General features: G+C 37.4%; 1 protein-coding gene and 1 long non-coding RNA gene across 8 annotated transcripts in view; one reads left to right on the top strand and one right to left on the bottom strand.

The window, feature by feature from the left end:
• The window catches only part of CHD9 (chromodomain helicase DNA binding protein 9), a 106,462-nt gene extending 89,987 nt beyond the window's left edge, over positions 1 to 16,475 (top strand). For 5 of the 7 annotated variants that reach the window (XM_023744400.1, XM_023744401.1, XM_006103073.3 and 2 more), the window contains 9 exons: positions 1,030 to 1,935; positions 2,897 to 3,060; positions 3,822 to 4,094; positions 4,804 to 4,972; positions 6,967 to 7,106; positions 7,418 to 7,639; positions 10,965 to 11,093; positions 11,650 to 11,754; positions 12,971 to 16,475. In XM_023744400.1, the coding sequence (XP_023600168.1) occupies positions 1,030 to 1,935; positions 2,897 to 3,060; positions 3,822 to 4,094; positions 4,804 to 4,972; positions 6,967 to 7,106; positions 7,418 to 7,639; positions 10,965 to 11,093; positions 11,650 to 11,754; positions 12,971 to 13,846 (2,984 nt within the window). In that variant the 3' untranslated portion in view covers positions 13,847 to 16,475. The remainder of the gene's footprint in view (positions 1 to 1,029; positions 1,936 to 2,896; positions 3,061 to 3,821; positions 4,095 to 4,803; positions 4,973 to 6,966; positions 7,107 to 7,417; positions 7,640 to 10,964; positions 11,094 to 11,649; positions 11,755 to 12,970) is intronic. The other 2 variants (XM_023744402.1, XM_023744405.1) reach the window with 2 other exon arrangements.
• On the bottom strand, positions 13,228 to 22,876 carry LOC111823317. The gene is made up of 3 exons (XR_002826349.1): positions 22,675 to 22,876; positions 16,945 to 17,050; positions 13,228 to 13,361 (listed from the first exon to the last, which is right to left on the bottom strand). It is a non-coding gene; the product is annotated as an uncharacterized LOC111823317 (long non-coding RNA).
• Positions 22,877 to 22,930: the final 54 nt, after the last annotated feature.

Genomic DNA, 22,930 nt, shown 5'->3' with positions numbered 1-22,930 from the left:
CTGAAGGGTCCCGGGTTCGATTCCGGTCAAGGGCATGTACCTTGGTTGCAGGCACATCCCCAGTAGGGGGTGTGCAGGAGGCAGCTGATCAATGTTTCTAGCTCTCTATCCCTCTCCCTTCTTCTCTGTAAAAAATCAATAAAATATAAAAAATAAAAAAAGTTTCTGTGTCTTAACAGTCTAGTAATTGCTTAAAAACATAGCATAAATTGAGTGAAAAAAAATAATGTTATTTCTTATATAACCCTAGTTACTTACTAATGAATAGGATGTGTGCACCTGTTGGACACTGTACACCTTCTCAGATCTTGGAAGTAGAATAGATACTCCCACACTCTTGTTTGCTGTTCCATATTGATTTTTGCATAGTCCATGGTTTGTTTTTACCTTTTTATTTTGAATGACTTTCAGAAAAGTTGCAAAAACCAATCAGAGAGTTCTGTAGATCCTTGCTTTGCCAGTATCTCTGCTGACAAAGATATGACCTCATCAAAAGGAATAAATATAGCCTGTTAAAACTGAATTAATTATCTGAAACTAGTAGTTCATACAGTGTTTGACGAATGTCCCCGTGTTTCCTTCAAATTGTAAGAAAGCCTTTGGTGAGTTCTCTGTATTGCCTGAGTTTCCTCATGTAGTTAGGGATATGTGGACTTACGTTTGTTTATGGGGCATTTAACAGTTTTAATTTATATATTTATAAGTGAGGTCAACTAAGTTTTGCTCTTTGATTAAGGCACAGAATAGTAAGACATGAATCATGAGGAATTTCTTACAAGTAAATTCCTATTTATATTAACGTACTTCCAAAAATTCATAATGTTTTACTTACTTTGTGTAGATCCAGTATTCATATATTTTATGTTATATGACTTTTGGTACTTCTTTTTAAACTATATTCTCATTTTGAAAAGAAATTATGGAAACTATACAGTGATATGAGGTAGAGGTACATTTTAGAAGTTGCATTATTTGTTTTAAATCTATACTAAACTATTTTTGAGGTATCTTTGCTCTGTTTTAATGTAGAATTGGTGGATCCAAATATTTTTATTCAGCCAATCACAGAAGAACGTGCTTCTAGGACTTTGTATCGCATTGAACTTCTAAGGAAAGTAAGGGAACAGGCGCTCCGCCATCCGCAATTGTGTGAACGCTTGAAGCTTTGCCATCCAAATCCAGACTTGCCAGTCTGGTGGGAATGTGGCCCTCATGATAGGGACTTGCTTATTGGAGCCGCTAAACACGGGGTGAGCCGAACAGACTATCACATCCTTCGTGATCCTGAACTCTCATTTATGGCAGCACAGAGGAACTACAGTCAGAATAGGATGGCTCATTCAAGGACCTCCACGCCGCTGTTACAGCAATATCAAGTAGCACTTTCTGCTTCTCCTCTGACCTCTCTACCTAGGATCCTAGATGCTAAAGGTACTGTTCTAGCGGACCTGAAAGTGAAAAATGAAAATCTTAAAGAGGAGCCTCAGTCTTCGGAAGAGGAATCCATGTCTTCTGAGGAAACCAGGACACTAATAAAGTCTGAGCCTGTAAGTCCAAAGAATGGTGTTTTACCACAGGCTGCTGGAGACCAGAAATCTGGCGGGAAAGGGGAAGCAGATAGACGCATGGTTGCCGCCAGAACAGAACCCCTGACTCCAAACCCTGCGTCTAACAAACAGCGCGTCCACAAAAGAGGGTCAGCATCTAGTTCAGACTCTGACTCTGATTCCGAGAGGTCCTCCTGTTCTTCCAGATCGTCGTCTTCCTCGTCTTCCTCCTCCTCTTGTTCCCACTCTCGTTCAGGCTCCAGTTCTTCTTCATCCTCCTCTTGTTCTTCAGCATCGTCTTCATCCTCATCGTCTTCCTCCTCCTCCTCCTCCTCTTCATCGTCATCAGAAGAAAGTGACAGTGAAGAAGAGGAAGTCCAAAAGCGAGGTATATGCATAAAGTGCTGTTGCTATTTTAAGACAGGATTACAGGTGAAAAGGAAAAAAATTGGTTTTGATAACTTAAGGGTGTTTAAAATTGTGAGCTTACATGTTATGTCTACAGATTTTCTTAGAGAAGCACTATTGAAAAGGAAACTAGAATTACTTTAATTTTCAGGGCATTGCCAAGTGAGTTTGTCAAACAGAGGTATTAACACAGTAATTTTATTTCCTTGTGATTGCCTTAAATTTAGTATTATAGTTTTACTGGAACAAGTTGATCAGTGAACAAATGAAGATAATGTTCTATAACAGCCACCAGGATTCTTTGATTAAGCAGTCAGACCAATAAGAGTGTCCTAGGCCCTACTTGGCAGCTGTCTATTCAGGAAGATGCAGGATAGGAACTCTCAGCAGAGGAGTGGGCAGTGGTCCTCTTGTGCAGGCACCCTGGCAGCAGTCCAGTTCGGCTACAAGTAAGTGAGTTAACATCACGTGGGCACAGTGGACACTCGGGCTTAAAGAACCTCCATACCTCACAGATGCTGGAATCTCCCAGAGCAGCTGCATAGGCATGCATTTCAGGGCTGCCCATGGGGCACGCCCAATTTACAACAGTCCTTTCCTCGAGAGTTACAGTATCCCCATCTGATACTTAGGGTTCTCTCAGTCCAGAGATAGGCTATCAACCTGCTGCTTACCTGTATTGGGGAAACAGATCTAGAGAGTTAAATGAGAGTCATTCTTATGCATTAAAGGATGTTCTGTTAACCCTCTGTCCTCAAACTTCTTAGTGTCATTTATTTTACTTTTGTGCTAATTTTTAAAATGATGAGTATTGTATTCTACTTGAATTTTCCCTTTTTTATTTTTACAATTTTTTTGCTTCTAACTTTTTCAGATGTATCTGAATAATTATATGAGATTTGAAGTTTGTAGTCTGATTAGACAGTTTCAATTGTTGTTAGCAGGAGGTACCCCTCACATGAAAGCCTATGATGAAGAAAGCGTTGCATCACTGAGCACTACCCAGGATGAGACCCAGGACAGCTTCCAGATGAACAATGGGACACCAGAGTCTGCCTACATCTTACACAGTGGATACATGCTGGCAGCTTCCTATTGGCCAAAGGCAAATTAATATTTCCTTGTTGAAATAGTTCTCCTTTTTTAGCATTTTTCTATATTGCTTTATTATGTAGAAAAACAGGTCACTCAAAATGTAGGATAACGTTTTAGTGTTGGCATTAAAAATATCAAGTACTACTATTAAATAAATTAGATCTACTTAAATGTATGTTTCTCAATATAACCTTAGAATGTCTAGAGTAAAAGAAAATTATTTTGTTCATAAAGAAATTAATATTCAAGTGCTTCTTTACTAAATGAGTGCTTTCAACTGAGCCTCCTTGGAGAAATTAATCATAGCAAGTTCTGACCCAAGGGGGAAAAAGGGAAAAGGTCATTTAAGTGTACGTATATTCAGTGGCAAGAGTTTCGATTGGATTAATACAATTCTTCCAGTATATGAGTAGTCTATTACAAGACTATTTACCTTTGGAAGTGATGTTGGGACATGGAGGAATAGAGAACTCTCTACTCTTTTATGTACTTCTGGGTTGTTTGAATTTATTTTTACAGGGAACCTATATTATTTTTGTCATTATAAAAACAAAACTATAGAAAAGTATCTTTATAATATATTTTTTAACTTCACCAGTGGGAATTTGTGTTTGAATCACTTCATATAGAATTGTGATATGTGTCTGAGAATATGCATACCAAATACACATCTATTGTTAGCGTTAGATGCATCAAGGCTTGGAGCCACTTGGTATCCAAAGATCTGGCCTAATTATTAAAATTAAACTTGGATATGGTATGCTCTTCCAGGATCGTGTGATGATCAACCGGTTGGACAGTATTTGTCAAACAGTTCTGAAAGGGAAGTGGCCTTCAGCTAGAAGAAGTTACGATGCCAACACAGTGGCTTCTTTCTATACCACAAAGCTGCTGGACAGCCCTGGCGCAGCCACAGAGCTTCGCGAGCCCAGTGTGCCCACTCCTCCCCGTGCCGGTGTGAAGGAAGAACATGATCAGTCAGCACAGATGTCAAAGGTGAAGAAGCATGTACGAGAAAAGGAGTTTACAGTGAAAATCAAAGACGTATGTGTATTTTTATTGCCCTAGGGCCTGGTTGCGATTGTGGTGTGCAGCATGCTTTTCCTGCAAATGGCTGCCTGCTCTTACTCTTACTTCCTTCACATACTTGTTTTCTGGTATTTGGATTATTTTCCTTTTGATATCCAGGTTATTAAACTTGAATACTCTACTAGAGGGATCATCATTAAATATGTTTCTCTACCTATACTTCTGAAAATAGTCCTTCTGCTGATCAAGATGCTTTCTTAAACAGTCTGACAGTTTCTAATGTTTCGGTTCTTCTATATAATCTTTCAATGGTATGTCAGTGCACTTTCTGTTTTAAACATTTAGCATGCCCTGTTTTCAGTAACCTTTCATTTTTTTCAATGTGGTTTTTGAAGCAAAATTTACTACTCAGTGACTTACACTGTCTAAAATGTCATTTGAATAACGTATATAGAGATGTATGTCCATAGCTGAAAGTTACAGTGTATATTGGTCATGTGAAAAACTTTGTTTTGCTCATAAAAGTGTGTATAGTGCCTGGATTTTTTTTCCCACTTCAGATAGACAATGATTTAATGTTTTCTTCAATTGATTTATGAGCAAAAGAGAGATAACTTAATATTTCAGGGTTACTTCACTTTTTCTAAGTAAAACATTTCTCTAGGAATCCTGCAATGAGATTATGTAAATTGTTCCTTACTTAATAATGGTGATTGTTTCCCAGGAAGGTGGTTTGAAGCTGACATTTCAGAAGCAAGGATTTGCTCAGAAAAGGCCACCCGACACTGAAGACTGTGGGCTGGGCCAGCAGCAGCACCTCCCTCGGCTGCGGGAGCTCCCAGGTGCATCCGAGACCAGCCTCACCAGTGTTGCAAAGTGTACGCCCGTGTCAGGTGAATATCCTGGTGGTAACCGCCTTAGCATGAAGTATTTCCTGTCATTTCCAAAGCCTCTTTTATCTGCTCTCATAATAAAAAATCACTTGTCCTTCAGTGTTAAAGCATAGAGGCCAATGTAGTTTTGGGAGCTTATATATTTGGGTGAAAATATCATTTTATCAAGTAACTTTATTCAGATAAGAGTTCAGATAGTATTTCAACATGAGAATAAATTATAAATTTAAAGAAAAACACTTAAGTCACTTGTGAATGGTGTTTGGTAGAGGAAGTTAAAGTGAGAAGCTTTGGAAAGATTATAGAGACAGTATAGTGAAGGTAGCCACAAGATACAGGAATAACATGTCTCATCCCTGAAAGAATGGTCTTTTATTCTCATGGGACACGTGCAGGAACAAGATTGTTATTGGAGAGAGATTCGGGTAAGATCAGAGCCTACTTAGGAAGGTGAATCTTGGTTATGGGCAACATAAAAAACTGAGCTGGGGCCCTAGCTGGTTTGGCTCCGTGGATAGGGCACATTCCCAGGTTGCAGGCTCGATCCCCAGTTAGGGGCGTGCAGGAAGCAGCCGATCAATGATTCTCTCTCATCACCAATGTTTCTATCTCTCCCTCTGCCTTCCTCTCTGAAATCAATAAAAATATATTAAAAAAAAAAAAAAAGCTGAGCTGGGGAGGTATTGGTGTTAGTGTTCATGCAGGAATGGGGATTAATATAAGACATTTCATTTACATTAGAATAGGAGGCCCTGAGAAGTTCTTATAAAACAGAAAGTGGTACATTAAATTAAGAAAGCTTATTACAGTTAAAATATACTATAGTGAAAGAATTTTCAAATCCTTAATTTGAATTGGATAATAATTTGTTAATCTGATTATAATAAAATTTACTGTGTGGGCATAATGAGAGCATTTATATGCAAAAATGATATTTAATCGTTGCAATTAGTTATTTGTTACTGTATGATTTGAATTTAAGCACTTTTTTGAAACTGAGAAGTAGGAAGATAGGTAACTTTTATACGGTTGTACAGTCAGCCAAAGGGTATGCTAATTTCAGGGATTCACAGGACTTGCTCAAAAAATTCTCCCTGAATGATTGAAAATATATTTCACACTGTGAACCATTTAAAACAAAGATTTGATCCTTAATTATATTTTCTCTTAGTAAGAGTGCTCTAGATTCTATAATACTCTTTAAGGAAAGGAACTGCGTTCTTACTCTTCTTTGAACTATCATAGTACCTTGTACGTAGGTATTTGATAAATATGTACTTATTGGAATGACTGAATGCATGGGACTGTTTCATTTATTTGTCTTTCAAACATTTTTTATTTGATCAAGTGCTTAATGAAATAAGCAATGAGAAGGGTCAGTTTAATTTTGTAACTAAACAGTTAGTGGTGATGTTAAAGAAAATACCTTAAGTAGGCTGGGGCAGAATGGACTATAGGAAATTCAGGAATGAGTTCATTGCAATAAAGAGGAACACAATAGAGACAAACTTTTAAACATTTTAAAAGTTGTAAAAAAGGCAGAAGTTGTTCATTTTTCATTTTTTTGAGTTAGGCCATGTTTTTAAGTTTAGAAGAATTTAATGTAGAACAAGACATTTTGGCACAAGGAAACAAAGATAAGTTATAAAACAAGCTGCTCACAAAAGTAGGAATAAATGGATTCAAAGAAAAGGGAAAGGTTTATCTTGTACACAAGAAAGGCATGCTTCTACCTCTAAAAGGGGAAGTACTAGAAGATAAGTGAATATCTGGGGGGGTGATATTAGTAAATAAATCAAAGGTTAAAAGAGGCCTCAAATTACAATTCTCCAAATTTTTAAATGACAAATTGTTGGTGTTTTTAGTCATAAAAATTGCTTGATTTAGGACATATAAACTAGAACTAACACTTCCATGTATTTAAAAAAGTGATTGCTTTTAATATGTTTAAGAACAAGATTTTTATCACTATTTTTCATTTTAAATTTGATTAGGTACTTCCAGTCAATCTGCTGCTGGTGCCAATGGAGTTATATTAGACAACCAGCCTATAGTCAAAAAAAGGCGGGGAAGGAGGAAGAATGTAGAAGGTGTTGACATCCTCTTTTTTAACAAAAATAAACCACCCAATCACGTAAGTAAAAATACACTTAAAAACTAATGATCCTTGAGGGCAAAATTCAACCAAAGAAACTTATATATTACTGTTTTGTGAATGTTTTGTAGACTAATAATTAGGAAATTATAAGTACACTACATAGTTTTAGATTGTATCTCAGTAGAATTCCACACTGGCCAAGATTCATGAAAATCTTAAATTTGAAAGATTTTTTTAGATGTTTAAACAACAACTTATTTTTTTATTGTTCAAAAGGAAATCTTTTGTTAGAACAAAATTAGAATAATAAGCATGGAAATAACATTTTCATTTGGTGTTTTCTCCAGGTCACTTTGGGCTTAACCACCTCCCAAATTACTCCAGGGATAAACCCAGCACTGTCCTATCCTCAGCCTCAAGGCATTCCTGACACAGAAAGTCCAGTCCCAGTCATTCACCTGAAAGATGGAACAAGACTTGCTGGTGATGATGCACCGAAGAGAAAGGATTTAGAAAAATGGCTTAAGGAGCACCCAGGTTATGTGGAAGATTTAGGAGCTTTTATACCTGTAGGTGATCCTTTGCAAATCTTGGTATATGTTATTTCTATGATTTACCAAACCTATAATGATGAAGCTTAAATTCTCACCCACTTACATTAAATATGTATTCTGCCCAAGACTTAGAGGAAAATTCACAGAAAGAAGTAATTACGACCTTCCCCATGATACAATCCAGTGTCATTTTTCATTTTTCCGTTCTGTGTTCCACAAGTATTTAACAAGAAAAATCACCTTTGATAACACAGAGTACTGCTAGACTCAGTACAGGCTGTAGAGACAAAAAACTTCGCGTCCTTCCCCTCAAGGGGCTTGTTTTAAAATAATAATAATGGTCATTGCTAACATTTATTGAGATTTAGCTGTGCTTGTCTTTACACTTAGCACTTAACATGTATTATATCATTTAACACAACTTTATCAAAATGGCATTGTTATGACTATTTTATAGATAAAGAAATTTCAAGTACATTGTCTAACGCCTCATAACTAATAAGTCTTAAATTCAGTATCTAAACTAGTACTTTTGGGCGGGCTACAAGAGGTCAATGGAAGAAAAAGGATATATGTAATACTTTCAACATAAAGATTTAATAAAAAATAAACAAATAAATAAACTACTAGTCTTAAGCTCTTCTTCAAGTTATAAGGATACAGCTGTGTCTCTCCAGATGCACAATTAGTTATATTAATCAAAGATGAAAATCATTATATTTCTTTTTTTATTTGCCCGCAACCTGGGCATGTGCCCTTGACCAGAATCGAACCCGGGACCCTTCAGTCTGCAGGCCGATGCTCTATCCACTGAGCCAAACCGGCTAGGGCAGAATCGTTATATTTCATTTCCTTTTTGCATATCCCTGAAATACTGCTCACTACCTTATGAGCATTTGGCTCTTCTCACTCATAGAAACATATTGTTTCATTTTGCAATATGTTACTTACAGATACTGATGTACCAAATTTTGTGCCCATCCCCCTTGACATTTCTCTGTACTTTATTAAGAAAAAGAGTAAAGCATATCCTTCATACAGTGACCCTAGCAGGCCTGCTCCATCTGCCTCCATTATGAATAGTAAATGGATAAGACATTGAGGCTCTCTACTACCCTGTGAGCTTCTTAAGGACTGTGTCCTATTCACTTTTGTATCCCGAGCACTTAGCACATCATTCCTGATACATAGAAGAGTATCTGGCTCCCTGTATATATTTATTGAGTCACTGATTAAGAAATGAAAATCTGAAGTCTATATGCACAGTGATTATTATTTCATTAAGAAAAAGAAAATTACCTTGTTTTTTTGTTTAATGAAAAGGAAGTATAAAAACTCCAGTGCCTAGAATGGGGCTGTGTCTGTAATGCATATTTTAATGTATTTGTATCTGTAATATATATTTAGTTCAAAATTTTACATTTCTATTACTGTCACCATTAAATGACCTGCTAGTCTGGAACAGAGGCCCTCGGTCTTAGTTGTTGAATTTCTGTCAGATCTCTCGTTTTTCTCAAAGGATACCACAAATTCTTGAGCTTTCATTTAATTCCTTTTGATTTTAAACAAAAGGCCAAATAAAGCTCTTATAATTCTGAGGAGAGGGGTTTTCACTAATCTGGTGAGCAGTCATGGAATGAACATTTCAATTAAAAAAATAATGAGAATTGTTAGTTTAGCGCTATAACTTTACAGGTTACAAAATAATATGTATTGTCAGTAAATTTTTATTAAAACTATTGTGTGCTGGTTGCTATTTTAAAAGATTCTCATACCTTTCTCTTATTGTGGCAAAGGAATCTTTATTGTTTAAACTTGTATCCATTTATTATTTTTCACTGCAAATGAACTTTATATTATAATGTTTTGTATAATTTTGTTAAGATTTTAACACTTTTTAAAGCAGCTTTTATTACAATAAAGAATATGAAATAATAACTAGTTTAACTTTCCTAGGATACTTTAACGATTTAGTGATCACATGTGATAGTGTGATATATCTATAGCTAAATAATTTTAACATGGTGTATATATACTGTAACAGGGGTATGTATAAAATGCCAGGGAAGCAGATAAAAGAATGATTACTCTGTATAGGCAGAGTAAAGTATCTGGGGAAAGACAGAAGGAAAATAGAGTTGACATGTCACTGACGGATCATAAACAAATTACTGGGCATTTGACCACGTTATTACAGAGGAGCATATTCTAGGCATTATAAAACAATTATGAAGAGAGTTAAATGAGAATAGGAGTGTAAGGCATATTCATAAAATAATGACCAGTTTGATATTCTGAATTTGTGAGGGAATTTGGGGGGGAATAGTAACTGGATGAAAAGGTTGAATTAGATTCTGGCTGTGATGGGATTGGTATGCCACGCTGAAGAGTTTGAGCATTAGTCCCTTTAAGTGTTCTGATTGGCTGGAAGGAGCTACAAACATCCAGCCCTGTTTTGTTGACAGTTGTTAAACTAAGCAGCATGGTTTGATGGAAAGAGTTGTTTTGTTTTTTTATAGCAAAGGTGGAGATTTTTTGAAGAACAAGTACAGACTCCCTTATGGGAGAAGGGGGAAAGAGTCCCCCAGAACGGACTCCCACGTGGGAAGGGGGAAAGGGTCTCCAAAAAAGTTGTTATTGCAAGATATTGCCACTCAGGCTGCAGGACCTTGAGGGAGATGAACTCTGAGCCTGAAGTCTCATTTGTAAAATAAGAGTGATGTCTTTGAGTATTGTGACAATTATATGAGAAGAGATGATAAAGTCTGTCGGTGAGATGACGAGAAATGAAAGCCACTAGCCCACCTGGCGCACATATAAATTGAGTCAGAGCCCAGAGAAAATCTGATGTTTTGGGTGAAATTTGCCCGGAAAAGAAGTGAAGAACTCTACAATTTAGAGGAAGCTGTCCCAGCATTATTGGTAACTTCTTTAAGCAGTGCTCTAGGGACACAGTGGTCTTTGAAGGCATTAAAGAATGAACTAGCAATGTCTTTATGTCGGGAGCCTACTCTCATCCAGAATGATCATGATGCATTAACCTTTATGATGGCCTAGAATAATGTTTAAATTTATCATTGGAGGAAAAGATTCGTGCAATAATTTTTAAAGTCGTATTTAATATTGTTATATTAAATATAAGGATATTTAAAGGTTACATATTTTTAGAGTTTAACTAATGGGTAAATTCTCCTATATGAAATATTGAAGATATAACCTGTAAGATATGTTACAATAGGTGACATATCTTCATTATTACCAGATTAAATTACTTAATCAGCTCATTGTACTGTTGGCACAAGTGAAGATTTTAAGGCTCTTTCTGCGTCTTTTGTTTTAGAGAATGCAGCTCCATGAAGGGAGGCCCAAACAAAAAAGGCATCGCTGTAGAAACCCCAATAAACTAGACGTCAACAGTCTCACTGGGGAAGAACGTGTCCAGCTGATTAACAGAAGAAATGCCAGAAAGGTATTTATATCTTTGCTCCTCTTTTCTATGGATTCAATATTTAAGCGATCTCTAAAACACTGTTCATTATGCAGTATTTTCTAACAGGTCTGGAAATGGGTTAAACCTAGCCGATTTGTGGGGAAAGGCGTGGACTGTAATTTTATATCTTTGGTTAAGCTGTTGAATGAATAAAGACAGCACTTTACTAGCTGTGCCTGAGCATTGGCACTGCCCAGAACACTACATCCACGGCAGTGGTTCTCCACAGGGGGCGGTTTTGTCCTCCGGGATACTTGGTGATGTCTGGAGACATTTTTGATAGCCACTCAAGAGTAGTGAGGTGGGTGTTGGGGCGGTAGCGGGAGAGGGCAGTGGGAGGATGCTGTTGACCTCTAGTGGGTAGAGGCTGAGGATGCTGATAAACTGTGTACAGTACACAGGACCACCCTCCACACCACAATTCCAAACTGTCTGTAGTGCAAAGGTGGAGAAACCATGATGAAACAGGACAACTCTCTCTTCACAACCGTGACAGATTTATAATATTTATCACTGTGAGTCCTTTTGTTTACAGGTTGGAGGTGCATTTGCTCCTCCTCTGAAAGATTTGTGTAGATTCCTGAAAGAAAATTCAGAATATGGAGTCGCTCCTGAATGGGGAGATGTTGTTAAACAATCTGTGAGTATTTCATAAACACTAACTCAGATATCATTTAAAAAGTTAGATGCCATTTAATTATATCTCTGAACAATGCCACAAAGAATAATCACAGATGTGGGGAAAGAACTACATAAAAGTCATAATATAGTATTATAAAATAGGGAATATGCTAATAGTTTACCCATATGTTAGAAAACCATGCAAATATTTGAAAAATTGTATCTTAGAGGCACATCTAATGAGAAGGCAGAGAAAGTTCACAGTCTGTTAAATGAGATAGTAGTTCATCTCTTGGAATAGCCAGGCCTAACCACGAGGTCAGTGCTGAGTGAATAATAGCTATTATTTCTGTAGGTGTCCAAACGAAAGGTACAGGTTATACAACTATGTTCAGTGTGATTCCATTTTATTTTAGAAAAGGAGGTGGGGAGAATTGTAGAATTTGTATTTATGTACAAAAGAAAAATGGAAGCACACATCCTGAAACATTTGCAGTGGCTCTCTCTGAATGGTGGAGTTGCAGATGCGATGTTCTTTTTCTATGTAGCTTAAATTATCTTTCTGTTGGACAATGCTGGTCTGGAGGTTCTAAACTCCTAAAACTTCTAGGATTTTTGAGTCCGAGAAAGTCACGGAGAATAATAAGAAAGTAGTATAGATTATTCTCCATTGTCCTGGACTTGACGCTTCCTAGTCTGCAGGTGCTGCTGCAGTTTTGAGCCAAGGGATTTTCCCCCTGTTGAGTATCTTTTTCAGCTTTGCTGTGCCCCTAATTCCCAAAGAGATAGTAAAAAAAATTCATATGAAGCATCTCTTTAACCTTAACCTCCCACTCACTTCCTCTGTCCTTTCCTTATTGTTATTCCAGATTAGAAGAAGGGCACTTCTTTAGTCTTCCAGAACAGTTCCTGATATAAAACATGTAAGGGTGTAGGGAGTAACCCTTAAGAAACAATTTCTTTGGACTTTCCATTTTCTAGAATTATTCTACAAATGAATGTGTCCCCATATGGAGGAAAGCTAGAAGCCTCTATACTCTCTTATGATAAATGAGAGGTGGAAGAGCTGTTTCAAACCACTAAAAATAGTAAGAAATTAGGGGATCTCTTGCATGATTGATTTTGCTATGCATACAAAGTTTCTTAATAATTATCTATTTTTAATAGGTTACTTGTATCACAAGATAATAGCTATTGATTTTAATATAGCTGTTATTAATGATTTTCTTTTTCAGGGATTTCTTCCAGAAAGTATGTACGAACGTATTCTCACTGGCCCTGTTGTGAGAGAGGAAGTAAGCAGGCGAGGGAGACGGCCTAAAAGTGGAATTGCGAAGGCCACAGCCGCGGCGGCGGCTGCCAATGCCACCAGTGTTGCAGGCAGTCCTTTGTTAGCCAATGGATTACTTCCAGGTATGGATCTCACAACTCTTCAGGCCTTACAACAAAACCTACAAAACTTGCAGTCACTGCAAGTAACCGCAGGGCTGATGGGAATGCCTGCCGGCCTTTCTTCTGGAGGAGAAGCTAAAAACGTGGCCGCCATGTTCCCCATGCTGCTGTCAGGAATGCCTGGATTACCAAATCTGTTGGGCATGGGCGGACTCTTGACAAAGCCTGCAGAATCTGGAACAGAAGAGAAAAAGGGAAATGACTGTAAGGAGCTAGAAGGAAAAAAAGAAAGGACAGAGAGCCAAAATTCAGAGAATGGTGGAGAAAACTCTGTGTCAAGTTCTCCTTCAACATCCTCTACTGCTGCATTAAATGCAGCTGCAGCTGCCAACTCCCTAGCTCTTAACCCACTGCTACTATCTAATATACTCTATCCAGGGCTTCTCACTCCAGGCCTTAATCTTCATATTCCAGCTTTGTCCCAGTCCAATACTTTTGATGTACAGAAAAGCAAGAGCAGTGACTTAGGCTCGTCTAAGTCTGTGGAAGGAAAGGAAGAAGATTCCAGAGTTAGCGATCAGGAAGACAAAGGGGGAACCGAGCCGAGTCCTCTCAATGAAAACAGCACAGATGAGGGTTCAGAGAAAGCCGATGCTTCCTCTGGATCTGACAGTACCTCGTCGTCATCCGAGGACTCAGATTCTAGTAACGAAGACTGATTCCTAGACGATGCTTAAATTATGAACTTGTTTTGGATTTTTTTTTCTTTAATCATTCATTGTAAATACCCCAGTGTGGAGTGCATCCATAACTTACTGACCGAACATTTCAGTTATTTGTTTAGAAGTGCAAACTGCTATCAGAGACATTTTGCATGTAATATTTCTTAAGGTTCATAAGTTTTTGAACTCGTATGTACTATCAACTACATAAAGGTGTAAAATTACAACAAAAGGCATTATAATTTTGTTGGGGGTTAATTTTATGAAAATTATGCTCAATAAGAGTTGTATATTTAATATATTTGCAGTGAACACAGAATACTTTATGCATATTACTGATTTAATTTGAATATAGTTTTACAGCCTCCTTGACACCTATAATTTACAGATCAAAACTCAGCAATAATTTGGGCAGCTAATGAATGTCATGAAAGCTGTAGAATCTACATCACCATTCATTGCTTTAATTACATGAAAATGCTCTAGTGTTTTGATGCACTGCTGATGTTTCCAATTCAGGTACAAGTGTGTTTGGAAAAAGAAATAAGTTTCCCAATCAGCCAATTTAACTGGCTACCTGTTACCTCAGCTGAGTTAGTTTAGGAAGTTTACATTCGTTTCTAATTCTATACTTGTTTTCAGGGGTTTTTTAAACACGTCCTCTATATCATGTTAATCTGGCAAGAAATATGACTTGCTTTTCGCTGAACTTAACTCTGATATTAGTAAAGTCAAGTCATAAAATAATCCTGTGTCATGTGACTTTGGCACCGTCTAGACATACTTAGTTTTAACTTCACGAAGTCTGGCCTCCCATTAGAAATAATTATATCTCAGATGAGTAATGTCTGCTTCCCAGGGTTCTGAAAAGGCAAACTCATGAAATGCCACTGAAAAGAACTTTCAGCACAGCATACTGCATGTAAAAGGATTGTTCGTTTGCTTTATTTGTGTAGATTTCTAGTTGTGTTTTACGTTATGGTAATATTTCAAAATGAACAGATAACATATGCAAACAGTCTAAATTCATCTTGAGTTTCTTCTAGGTGTAAGCAGACAAAATGTTGCCCAGAATCAGTGTTGGGTGTTCAGTTTATATTAAATATACTGAGTCGCCCATTTTGAAAATGCACTTTGAATAATCTCAAAAAAATACACGAGCTATACCTGTAAACCACAAAATGAAGCCCAAGGCTTCTGCTCAGTTTCTTAGAGCCCTTTATTTACCATGTAAAATTTGTCTGATATTTGATTTGTGATACAATATCTCCTTCTAAAGCTGCTATTATTCTGACAAGGTAGAGGTCCAGGTTTATCTGCAAATACATATAAAACAACTGAATTGGATGTAAAATACCACTTATATCCTAAGGAGAGATAAATGTTAGCATTCTTCTGGTACTTGAATAAGTCAGTGATAAAGTTTGCAAGGGGATACAGTTAGGGTGGAAAATGTACTCCACTTTCACTGGAAAAAAAACTTTCAGTATGTTTTGATGATAGAAATCTATTGCTTTGTCATGAATTAAGCAATTATATTGGATTTTACAAGACATTTAACAGTAAATTATGTTTCTGTATGTAAAATAACTAGCCCCTTATTAGAGAGACAGTGTTATATGTACTTACAAAAGTTATGGAAGTTCCATTGGGATGGTATTGATCTTTGTATTTTTCCAAAGTAGTACTTTGAATTGCTAGTCCTTTATGCAATGTCTTAGCAATAGTCACTCTAATTGCCCCTCCAGGAGAAGTGGGCAGTAATTTTTCATCATGAAAACGATATATTATACATTTAGTCTCTTCCCTTTGCAGTATTGCACTTTTGTTTAACCAGAGTACACCTTTGAGATAGCCAAAGTTTTTCAAACACAGTACACTTAGGTTGCCGATGGAGTATTTCATCACCATCCATAGCTCCCTTCCCTCACTCTACTTCTACCCACATGATCTTTATTCTTTTCCCCAATTAAAAAAAAGAAAGAAAGATAAGAAAAAGGTGGGGAAAGCCCTAGATCTTGTCACTAAAATCTAATTTATATCAAATTTATGAGATAAAGTATTTTCCTAATTAATGCTCAAATGAATTTGGTTAACATCTTAGTGATTCCCTTTCTATGTAATAAGGTAAATGCAGTTTTAAAAATATTAAGGCTGATATTAACTTTAAACATTCTCTTGGGTTTCGAGACACTTCTATTTATTATTGATTGGGGGAAAGTTATCCAGCTATCAGGTTTTTTAAAAAACAAACAAACATGCAAATATGGTTGTAGAGAGTTAAGGGTTATAAGGAAAAATATCAGTAGAATTACATAATACTAAAGTTGCCGTTGAAAGAATATCCAAGTATGTGTTGGTAGTTACTAAAAGAATTATAGCTGTTATTGCCTTGTATTTATAGTCCTTGTTTCAGGTTTCATGATACAAGTCTTAGTCCAACTTTTCTTTTGGACATTTGCAATATTTACCAGTTGTGTTTTGTGTAGTCTGAATTTGCTTTCTGTAGTTGAGCAAACGTCTTAAAAAGTCATTTGTAATTTATTAAATTACTTTCTATGATGTTCTATAGAGCAAATGGAAGTTTAATTATTTTTTATTAAACATATTCTTTGACTACCCACGATGTCAGCCTCTGTACATGACAAGACTTCTTTTTTTGATTGAATTTTATATAGCTCATTTATCTTCAAAGTTATGAAAGCAACCACAATCCTAAATCTTTAAAAAGAAAGTATACTTGGGAAGAATTTTTAAAGGACAGAATTTGGCAATAATTATATCCACAACATTATTATTTCCTTAAGTTTTCTTCCCCTGGACCTTTAATCCCGAAGGACTCAGATATACCTAACCTTGTAAAGGGGTTCATTTGGAAATCAGTAATTATTTTTTATGTAGTCTTATGACTCTCAGTTTATTGCCGTTGTTGGTAGTGTTTTTGTAAAGATGAAAAAATTCAACAGTGGAATCTCATGATACACTCATTTAACTTGAACACTTTCAACTATACTTGTATGCTTAGAAAACCTCTTTTTCTTTTTTCGTACAATATAGCATGTAAATACAAGCCAACTACTTCATCTAGTGCTCACCCAGAAGACCAGTAATCCACTCCGATGCTGGAGGAAGAAGTGGCCGTGTTGGATGTTTTTGAGAGAAGATACACTATACACTTATGTGTTCTGTATTTTGTGAGCTCTAGGAGGGAAAAGAGTGAAATTTGACTACAGGTAATCTTCACCTTATACAATAAATTGAGACCTTAATCCCTACATAAATGTAACTACAGTACATAAGCTATTTATTTTTAAGTGCAGGAAAACAGAAAAATATTTATGTCATTCATTAAACCCGCCCTGGGATAAAAATACTGTGGGTATAGATTGTCAGTCTTTTTTATATGTATGTTCTATACATGTAGTGGGCTGATTGGTGCCCTATAAAAATTTATGTCAACGAAAAACCTCAGAACATGACCTTCTTTGAAAATAGTCTTGAGAGATGTAATTAGTTAAGATGCTATCATGATAGATTAGGATGGGCCCTTAATCCAGTGACTGGCATTCTCCTAAGAGAAGACACACAGAGACTCACAGTGACGAAGGTTATGAGACAACCAAAAGAGATTGGAGTGATGCGGCTACAAGCCAAGGAACACCCAGGCTTGCCAGCAACCACCAGATGCTGGGAGAGGCGTGGAACAGATCCTCTTTCGGAGCCTCCAGAAGCAGCCACCCTGCCAGCTAGCCTCCATAACTGTGAGAGACTAAGTTTCTGTTTTAAGCCACCCAGTTTATGGGCATATGTCATGGTAGCCCTAGGAAACTAATACATTTTCATATTAAATCAGTATTATATGGGGCATAATATTTACTCTTCTGCCCTTGATAATACTGACCTATGTCAATGAGTATCCTGCAATGTGATTTTTAATATTAATAATTTAGTATTGGCTCATACTGATGTAGTAACTTATTTAACCATGTACTTAAAAATAGACATTTGGGTTTATATATGCATTTTTTTGCATTTATCCCTAATGATTTTCTTAATCCCTAGAAGTGAAAATACTTCCTGTGTTTTTAAGGATTTTGTTTTGCCGAGTTTATAATGATGCCGTTAGTAGCAAATGATACTACCATTAGCAGGGTACATTTTGTGAATGTTGATTTACCCCAAATCCTTACCAATACTGTGTATTGTCCTTTGAAATAACATTTGCCAAATTATTAGGCAAAAATAACATCTTGATGAATTTTTAAATTCTTTTTCTTAGTGAAAAGCAAGATGTGTGTATTACAGAAAATCTGGGGGAGGGGAAGGGAAGTAGGGAAAGCACAAAGTAAACACCCCCCCTCCCCCTTAATGCTGTACACTCAGATAATTGTTAACTGTTGGGTCATTTTTCTTTGCAGATACACATTATATAATAATAAGAATGGAGTTATACTGTACATACCATTTTGTAACCTTTTTTTTTTTTCATTTACTATACCATGATTCTCTTTCCATGTCATTAAAGAATCTTCCAAAACATTTTTAAGGACTTTCTTATTCTAACATATAGATGCAGTATAATTTATTTAGGACCAAATTATTGAGCCCCTAAACACACACACCACAGAGGTTTAAGATCTCTTGTGACACACTCGTATAGCTCCCTGAATTTTTTTTTACTAGTATTTACACTTGACAATTACTTGTTCTAGGTCTGCTTTACCCATGGGATCATAAGCTCTGAGGGCAGAGACCATGCTTGTCTTATTCATGACTGTACACTCAGTGCTTTTCACAGTACTTGACATATAGTAGACACAGACTAAACATTTGTTGAATATTTGAATGGATGGATAGATGGCAGACTTTGGCTAAATGAATGAGTGAGTGTGTGATAGTATAATCAGAACCCAAGAACCAAACCTCTTAATGACCAATATTGAGTTTTAATTGATATATAATTGACATTGTACAACATCTTATATAATAAAAGCCTAATACGCAAATCAACCGAATGGCGGAACGACCGGTCGCTATGATGCACACTGACCACCAGGGGGCAGACGCTCAACACAGAAGCTGTCCCCTGGTAGTGTGCTCCCACAGAGGGAACACTGCTCAGCCAGAAGCCAGGCTCAAGGCTGGCGAGTGCAGGGTAGTGGCTGGAGCCTCTCCCGCCTCTGTGGCAGTGCCTAAGCCATCAGACATCCCCCAAGGGCTCCCGGACTGAGGGTGCAGGCCGGGCTGAGCCGCCCTCCCCCACCCCCCAGTGCAGAATGCAGAATTTTGTGCACCTGGATATATATATATATGTATACTGAGTGGCCAGATTATTATGACACTTGAGGTTTGTAGGCAAATTAGCTATAATTTTGTGCTGAAGTTGCTAGAGGGCCAGACCATTATAAATAGGGAAGCAGGTTGTTGACCACGACAGTAGAAGTGATTTTTTTTTTTTTTAAGAAATTGGTAAACAATGAGATTTAACAGCCTTTGAACATGGGATATATTTGAACGTGAGTGGCCAGATTATTATGACCACCCCATCAGTACTTCGTTGGGCCACATTTTGCCTTCAATACTGTGGCGATTCTTCTTGGCATTGACTCCACGAGATGTTGAAAGGTGATGCGGGGAATCTGACACCATGCCTGATGAATAGCACTGTCCAGTTCTGTGAGATTTGATGGTTGTGGCACCAGCTGCCTGATGGCTCCTTTAACTTCGTCCCACAAATGCTCAATTGGATCGAGATCTGGTGATTGTGGGGGCCTCCTAAGCAAGGTAAAGTCTCCCTCATGTTCTTGAAACCACTCCTGCACAATACGAGCACCGTAGCATGGCGCATCGTCTGGTTGGAAGAAGCCATCTCCATTGGGATACGTATCAATATGATAAGATGAACTTGATCAGCAACGATACTTAAGGTATACTGTGCTATTCAGACGTTGTTCCACACGAATTAAAGGGCCCAAATCATGCCAGGAAAACATGCCCCAAACTATAACACTGCCCCCACCAGCTTGAAGGGTTGTACTCATGCATGTGGGGTGCATGCTTTCATGCTGTTTCTGCCAAATTCTCACTCTGCCATCTGCATGATGCAACTGGAAACGTGATTCATCGGACCACATGACTTTTTTTCCAATGCTCGACTGTCCAATCCTTGTGTTCCTGTGCGAACTGGAGACGTTTTATCTTGGTAACTGCAGACAGCAAAGGTGTTCGAACAGGCCTTCGGCTTCCATATCCCATACGATGCAGTGTACGGCTAATTTGCCTACAAATGTCAGGTGGTCATAATAATCTGGCCACTCAGTGTGTGTGTGTGTGTGTGTGTGTGTATGTGTGTGTGTGTGTGTGTATAGTGACGATTACCATAAGTTTAGTTAACATCCATTACCACACAGCTACAAAATATCTTTTGTCATGAGAATTTTTTTTTTATTGATTTTTTACAGAGAGGAAGGGAGAGGGATAGAGAGTTAGAAACATCGATGAGAGAGAAACATTGATCAGCTGCCTCCTGCACGCCCCCTACTGGAGATGTGCCCGCAACCAAGGTACATGCCCTTGACCAGAATCGAACCTGGGACCTTTCAGTCCGCAGGCCGACGCTCTATCCACTAAGCCAAACCGGTTAGGGCTGTGATGAGAATTTTTAAGATCTCTCTTAGCAACTTTCAGATATACAATACAGCCCTGTTTAGTATAGTCAGTATGCTGTCCATTACATCCCCAGGACATATAAGTTGGGAAGTTTGTATCTTTTGACCATCTTCACCTATTCCTCCCCCTCTCCCCCAATCTCCCGACTCTGAGAACCACCAATCTGTTCTCCGTACCTATGAGTTTGTTTTTTTATTTTTAGGTTCCACAAGTGAGGTCATACAGTACTAGTATTTGTCTTCCTCTGTTTGAATTATTTCACGTATATATAATGCACACAAGGTCCATCCATGTCTTAAATGGCAGGATTTTCGTTTGTATGGCTAAGTAATATTCCATTGTGTATGTATATTTTTTTATCCATCATCTGTTGATGAACACAGGTTTGCATGTCTTTGCTATTGTAAGTAATGGCTCCGTGAACATACAAGTGCAGACATTTTTTCAAGATAGTGATTTTGTTTCCTCCGGATAAGTACCCAGGAGTGGAATTGCTGGATCATATGAAAACTTGTGTCACCCAAAAAACATACACATGCAAGTTAGTAGCAGCTTTTCTCATAATCACCAAAGGAAACAACCTGGACGTTTTCAGCTGATAAACGGATAAATAAATGTTGGGAGATACATGCAATACATGTGACTTAGCAACAAAAAGGAACAAATGACTGGTACATGCAACAACATGGGTGAATCTGAAAGGCATTATGCTAAGTTGAGAGAAGCCCAATCAAGGTTACATAATGTATGATTACATTTATATGACAGTTTGGAAAATACGGAACTACGGGACAGAAAACTGACCAGTGGTTGCCCGGGGCTGTGTGAGGAGGAATCACTACACAGAGGTACTAGGAATACTTTGAGTGATGGAAACGGTTAGTGTCTTGATTATGGTGGACATGACGATTTTTCACAATTCATAGAACTGTATACTTGAAAGTGAATTTTACTACATGCAAATTACACCTCAATGAATCTGACATAAAAGAATAAACAGAAGGATACCTAAAAGTTAATTTGCACATATTTTTCTTTTTTTTTATCCTCACCCAAGGGTATGCTTTTATTAATTGACTAAGAGAGAGAGAGACAGACTGCCTAGTTATGTGCACTAACCAGGAATCGAACTCTCAGCCTTTTGGTCTATAGATTGATGTTCTAACCAACTGAGCCGAGCCACCCAGCCAGGTCAGTACATACATTTTTGATGACAGGAAATATGAAAGATTCAAGAATGGACTTTCAAGCACAAAACATTAAGATAAAATTTTGTTGGTATAGTAGGATGGGAATATTAGGTAAAGGAGAAATAGGGATGATATAAAATGTCTAATAGTTAAAAGTTTTGTAAATGTACTTTTAAAATGGATGATAGTATCAAGTTACTATAGTATTTAGAGTCCATTGGCTTTGAAAATAATTGGTATTAACAAGCAAACCATATTTTTACAAAACATTTGATGGTTTATTACCATAAATTTTATTTCAATTACATTAAACTTTACTGAAAATGGTAAACAAATCTTACCTCTAAACAAATCTAATTTTTGTTCTAGTAAAACTGTGTTGCTGGTGTCCAAAATAAGCAATATCATTTTTCTAAAATTTAGTATCCCCAGCCTAAATATAAGGAAACTACTAGAATTTCTTATGAACTTAGAAATGCTTATAAAGCAGTTGTATTGACCTCTGTTCTTGCCTTTGATCACCTTATCTCATCACTGAGAAAGCAAATCCAAGAATTGTCCCTGAGCGTCCTGTTATCTTTCCCCAGATCCTCCTCTCCGACGCCAGGCAACCTGCTAAAGTTTCCCAAAACGGGTTTTTGCCCCAGTATTTCTTTTCCTCAGTTCACATTGCTGTCAGGCTCCTCAAGCATGAAAATGTACACTACACTCATTTATAAACCAAAGAGGATTGGAAATAAAGTGATTCAAGTCTATAGATAGGAAAAGAGAAAGCAAAATAAAAAGTAAGGGACCAAGTTAATTGGGTGGCTGAGGGTAGTACAAATGCGTCACAGTGAACATATATTGGCCCTATGGGGGCAGGGGAAGGAATTACTGCTTTTTAAAAATCCAATAATTAAGAGGCTCAAATAAAATGTAAACTTAGGAAAAAGCTAGAAATTAGGAGCGAGGCCGAAAACGAACCTTGGCAGACAGGCCTTCGCTATTCCTACTTTTCAAATAAGGACACCGAGCTGTCGAGTCTTCTTTCTGGGAACAGCTTGGATATTAAACCTTCACATGTCGGTGTTCCTTGGATGTTTTCTTTTCGAGAGCGCCCTGCTGGATGCTCTCGCGACGGGGACGCACCTACAATGTAGAGCAGCCACTTGCATTTCAGCCAGTGTGAGAGTGAGCGAACTGATTAGTTTGAAATGCTTTTTGACCTGAGCGGGCCCCC

The sequence above is a fragment of the Myotis lucifugus genome, unplaced genomic scaffold (genome assembly GCF_000147115.1).
Source record: "Myotis lucifugus unplaced genomic scaffold, Myoluc2.0 scaffold_460, whole genome shotgun sequence".
NCBI classification, from domain to species: domain Eukaryota; kingdom Metazoa; phylum Chordata; class Mammalia; order Chiroptera; family Vespertilionidae; genus Myotis; species Myotis lucifugus.
Note: the sequence above shows the minus strand (reverse complement) of the source record. Positions and strands in the feature narration are given on the sequence as shown.